Source organism: Vespa mandarinia, chromosome 17 (assembly GCF_050613455.1).
Source record: "Vespa mandarinia isolate Hongniang chromosome 17, ASM5061345v1, whole genome shotgun sequence".
NCBI classification, from domain to species: Eukaryota; Metazoa; Arthropoda; class Insecta; order Hymenoptera; family Vespidae; genus Vespa; species Vespa mandarinia.
Window position 1 is genome coordinate 790,001 of NC_140826.1, and position 5,000 is coordinate 795,000.

At 34.1% G+C, this 5,000-nt stretch overlaps 1 protein-coding gene across 4 annotated transcripts in view; it reads left to right on the forward strand.

Moving 5' to 3' along the window:
• LOC118450363 (semaphorin-1A) overlaps positions 1 to 5,000 on the forward strand; it is a 295,611-nt gene that overhangs the window by 144,377 nt on the left and 146,234 nt on the right. For all 4 annotated transcript variants that reach the window (XM_085662087.1, XM_085662089.1, XM_085662088.1 and 1 more), the window contains exon 3: positions 3,605 to 3,701. In XM_085662087.1, coding sequence (XP_085518213.1) covers positions 3,605 to 3,701 — 97 coding nt within the window. The remainder of the gene's footprint in view (positions 1 to 3,604; positions 3,702 to 5,000) is intronic.

Consider the following 5,000-nt stretch of genomic DNA (forward strand, 5'->3'; position numbering starts at 1 on the left):
TCTCTCTCTCTCTCTCTCTCTCTCTCTCTCTCTCTCAGTATTTATCTCTTTTTAATTTAATATCGTGAGATTTTTTTTTTTTCTTTCATTTTATATTTTTCGTTTTTATCGTATAAATGTAAATATGACATTAATCGTACTTGATTGTAACAGTTTCTTGTGTTCTTTTGTTTTCTTTTGTTTTCTTTTATTTATTTATTATTTTTTTATCTTATTTTGTCCCTTTTCTGTTAGATATTTATTCATTCGAATTGAATTCATATGTACAATAGATTTTCTGTTGCTTTCTATCCTTCTTCTTTCTCTCTTATTTTACTGGCACTTGATGTCCAATCTGTTATTATTTTTTATTCGATCTTTTTTTTATCATATAAACGTAAAGAAAACGTAATTAATCGTACTTAATTGTAATAATATATTGTTTTTCTTTTTTCATCTTATTTCGTTACTTTTCTATTTGAAAATGTTTTTATCTTATGTGGACTTATATATGTACAATACGTACAATAGATCTCTTGTTGCTTTCTCTCTCTCTCTCTCTCTCTCTCTTCTCTCTCTCTCTCTCTCTCTCTCTCTCTGTCTCTCTCTTTCTTCTCTTTCTTCTTCCTTCCTCTCTTTTACACAGACTTAATATCAAATAATCTCTTATCATTTTTTTTATTTAATCGTTATGTTCTTTATCTTATAAACATAAACATATTATTAGTCGTACTTAATTGTAACAGTTTATCATTGGATCTTATTAATTCTCATATTTTTGTTCTCCTTTCTTTCTTTTTATTGTCATTGTTGTTGTCGTTGTCGTTGTTGTTCGTTAGATTAAAAAAAATTTGTTTTAAACGTAGTAAATGACTTGACTACGTTCTTCTGTATGTACGTTTTATACAATAAATTTTTCCCAGTCCTTTTCTCCATCTTTCGTTTTCTCTTTCTTTCTCTCATTTTTGCAGGCTCTACCGCAGTTTTCCCCATACTTTTTCAAGCACCTCCGACTTTCGACGGTCTTTTGAAGCTTTAGAGCTTAAGTACAGGCGGAAAAGGCAAAACGCGAAATGCCTCGAACTAGAAAGTTATTTTGCCGTGCTGTAAGAAGTCGACCTTTTTATTCCATATTCTCTTGTATTTTTCTTTTCTTACTATTTCTCTCTCTCTCTCTCTCTCTCCCCCTCCTCCGTCCTCCCTCGCTCTCCACTCCACCCCTCTTTCTTTCTCATTTTCTCGATCGATGAAAAATATGATTTCATCGATGAAACGAGTGCCGATAAAAGCGAGAAATCGTGATTTGTAATAGAGGCCACGAATAGCGTGCTATTTGGAATAAGTTAAAGGGACAAAAAAAAAAAAAGAGAAATAATAATTGTAAAGAAGAAAAAGAAAAATAATAAATAAATAAGTACCGACAATCGAGTGTAGTATCCCCGAAGATTCTCATTTTTTTTTTTCTAAATAACTCGAGCACCATCCACGATCCTCTCTCTCTCTCTCTCTTTCTTTCAATATTTACTCTCAGAAAGATTGTGGTAGCTTTCTTATGGAATAAGAGAGACAAGAAGTGAGAAGAAAATACAGACAAGTGTAAAAATTCATGATTTATATCTACACACACACACACACACACACACACACACACACACACACACACACACACACACATATATATATATATATATATAGAGAGAGAGAGAGAGAGAGAGAGAGAGAGAGAGAGAAAGAAATAGCGCTCTTTCGTATTTTTATTTTCATATACGCACCAAGAGAATAGCCAGGTGAGTTTAGCAAGGCTGTCCTCTCGTATAATTTTCTACTCAAACAAATGTTTCTCCTATGTAAGTCATACGAGATACAATTCATACCTGTACGAAAGAGGGAGAGAGAGAGAGAGAGAGAGAGAGAGAGAGAGAGAGAGAAGAAATGGAAGAAAGGAAAACAACAAACGACAACAGGATTTTTCACAATTCCTACATGATTTTATCCCATCACCCTTCACCACCCCCTTGTTTCGTGACGCGCCCCCTCTACCGTGTCGTTTCGAGCCTTTAATGTCTCGCGCTACTACGTTTGTGTCGGCCGTGTTGAGGGGGTGGAAAAATGTCGACGACGGGAAAGAGCATAACGTGCGTAATATCTGTGGCAATGCAAGAGAGAAGAAAAAAGAAGTGGAGGAAAAGAAAGAATGAGAGAGAGAGAGAGAGAGAGAGAGAGAGAGAGAGAGAGAGAGAATGAATATAAAAAAGAAAATATGAATACAAAAAAAAGGAAAGAGGAAGAGTGAGAGAGAGAGAGAGAGAGAAAGAGAGAAAATGGAAAAGAAAAGACGAAAAAAAAAGTGAAAGAGAGGAAAAAAAGGAGAAAAGAGCGACAAAGCGCACGCGAAAGAAGAATGGGCGCTCGTAAAACGTTATATCGCGAAAAAGGTATAAAGAAGGAGAGAGTAGAATAGGAGTGTGGAGGTGGAAGGGTTGGGGTTGTTAGGTAGTGATGGTGGTGATGGTGGTGGTGGTGGTGGTGGTAGTGGTTATATGGTGGAGAAGCATAGAGAGGTTGAAGAGCGTGTCGGGCCGTGTCTGTCTCTTGGACCTGCAAAGTAGGCGCGGGCGATACATTTCACTCGTCTCTCACGAGTTAAAGGCCGACATCTCTGTTTTTTACTTCTACGACATTGATATATCTGTTTCTATTTCTCTCCATTTCTTTCTCTAATCTTTTTTCTATTTTTTTTTTTTTTTTTTTTTTTTTTTTTTTTTTTTATATACCAAAGTTTCTAAATTCCAGCGACAAAAATTGATATTATGAAGCATCTCGAAAGTTTTATCCTTTTTTCTTTTTTTGCCTGTCGTCACTTAATATCTCATAACTCAATTTTGTTATCGAGATTAAAAAAAAAAGAAGAAAAGAAAAAGAAAAAAGAAAAAATTATATTTATAATGTGAGGATTACTAGTATCCCTTAATATTATTACTAGTAATATTGCTAATAAGTAATACTAATAGTATTTATAGTATATTATTACTTGTATATATATCTAGAGTATATATTAGTAATATACTAATATAGTATAGTAGAGTAATACTATAATCTCCTAGCATCATACCATACTATATTATATTTATATTATATTAAGTGCAATTTATAATTTAAAAAAAAAAAAGAAAAAAAAAACGAAAAATTTTGGATACGAGGTAACAATTTTCATTTTTGTGAAAATAAAACGAAATGGAATATTAACAAAACAAATATGTAGACGCAGCATGCTCGCAAACATATATATATATATTGACATACATATATATATATATGTACATACATATATATATGTATATATATATATATATATATGTATGTACGTGTGTAAATAAATATGTCTCTATATGAAGTTACGTAACATTATAGAGGTATCATTTTCGAATATCATATCGACGATCAATTGATAATCATAATAATTTCATCAAATAATTTCATCACGATTAATGACTATTAATGTCGGACACAGCTTTCTAATGATTTTCCGGTAAAAAAAAAAAAACAAAAGAAAAAAGAACAACAAGAAGAAAAAGAAGAAAAATTCTCTAACGTGGAACATCTTTCTTTTCTTTTTTTGTTTCAGGCGAGGTGATCGGACAACGGTTTCTAGGGAATGAGAGCCACGTGGAACACTTCAAGCTGCTCGAGCGTGCGTCCACTTCCATCTTGATTGGCGCCAGGTAATTGTCTTGTCCATTGGATTCGATTCTTTTCTCTTGGCGTCTCGTCGAAACCGACTGTATTGTACTTCGTGACCGAGCTAGGAAGAAAGGAAGGAAAAAAAAAAGAAAAGAAAAGAAAAGAAAAAAAAAGAAAGAAAGAAAGAGTAAAAGAAAAGTAAAGCCGATTCGGTACCGGTGGTAGGCATACGGTGGAACATCGAGATTCAAGATTTGGATCGATGGATCGACCGATCGATCGATCGATCGATCGATCGATCGTTCGATCGTTTGGTCGATCAATCGGTCGATCAATTCGGTCGTTTGTGAAAGTGTCGGAAGTCTCGGTGCAAACGAGTCATTCTTTCGAGTCAACCAATCAGCAAAGAGCATTCTTCGTCCGTCGGAAAGATGACGCTGCATCCACGGTTACTTCGATGTTATGTGCGAGAAAGAGAGAGATGGAAATAGAGATAAGACCTCGAATAGTATATACATATCTCTCTCTCTCTCTCTCTCTCTCTCTTTTTTTTTCTTTTTATTCGCAGAAACGAACGCGAGCCGTTTTACGTTGCTTCGGATTAAGATCGAAGATTTTATCTCGTGCGTCATCCGCCATACCGATTTTCCTCCTTCCCCGTCTCCTCCTCACTTCCTGCCTTTTCTCTCCTTCTTCTTCTTCTTCTTTTCATAACTTTTTTTTCTTTCTTTTCTTCCTTCTTGTTTTTGCGCTCGAACGATTCAAACTATTTTTCTCGTTTTACCCAAGAACGCCATCTTTTTACGCAACGATCATATCATACGCCATAATCTCATATTGATTTCATTGCAGATGAATCTCTCTCTCTCTTTTTGTCTCTCTCTTTGTCTCTCTCTCTCTCTCTCTCTTTGTCTCTCTCCCTCTCTCTCTCTCTCTCTTTGTCTCTCTCTCTCTCTCTCTTTTTGTCTCTCTCTCTCTCTCTCTCTCTCTCTCTCTCTGTCTTCATTTTTTTTCTCTTTTTATCTTTTCGTTTCTACGATCTCGTTAAAAGACGCGAAGAAAAAATAATCGAAGTAGATCAATTTGACAATAGGATATTATCTATGAAAATAATCTTTTCTTGTGTTGTTTTTTTTTTTTTTTTTTTCTTATTTTTTCTTTCTTTCTTTCTTTATTTCATCCCTCCTCTCTTTTATATAACGGAAGGATAATAAAATTGACGTTAAAATTTTTGGATGATTGAAAAACATCGAACGCTAATCTTTCCTTTTGATTAAAAAGATTTGAAATTGACGTGACGAAATGAAAAAAAAGAAAAAAAAAGAAAAGAAAAGAAAAGT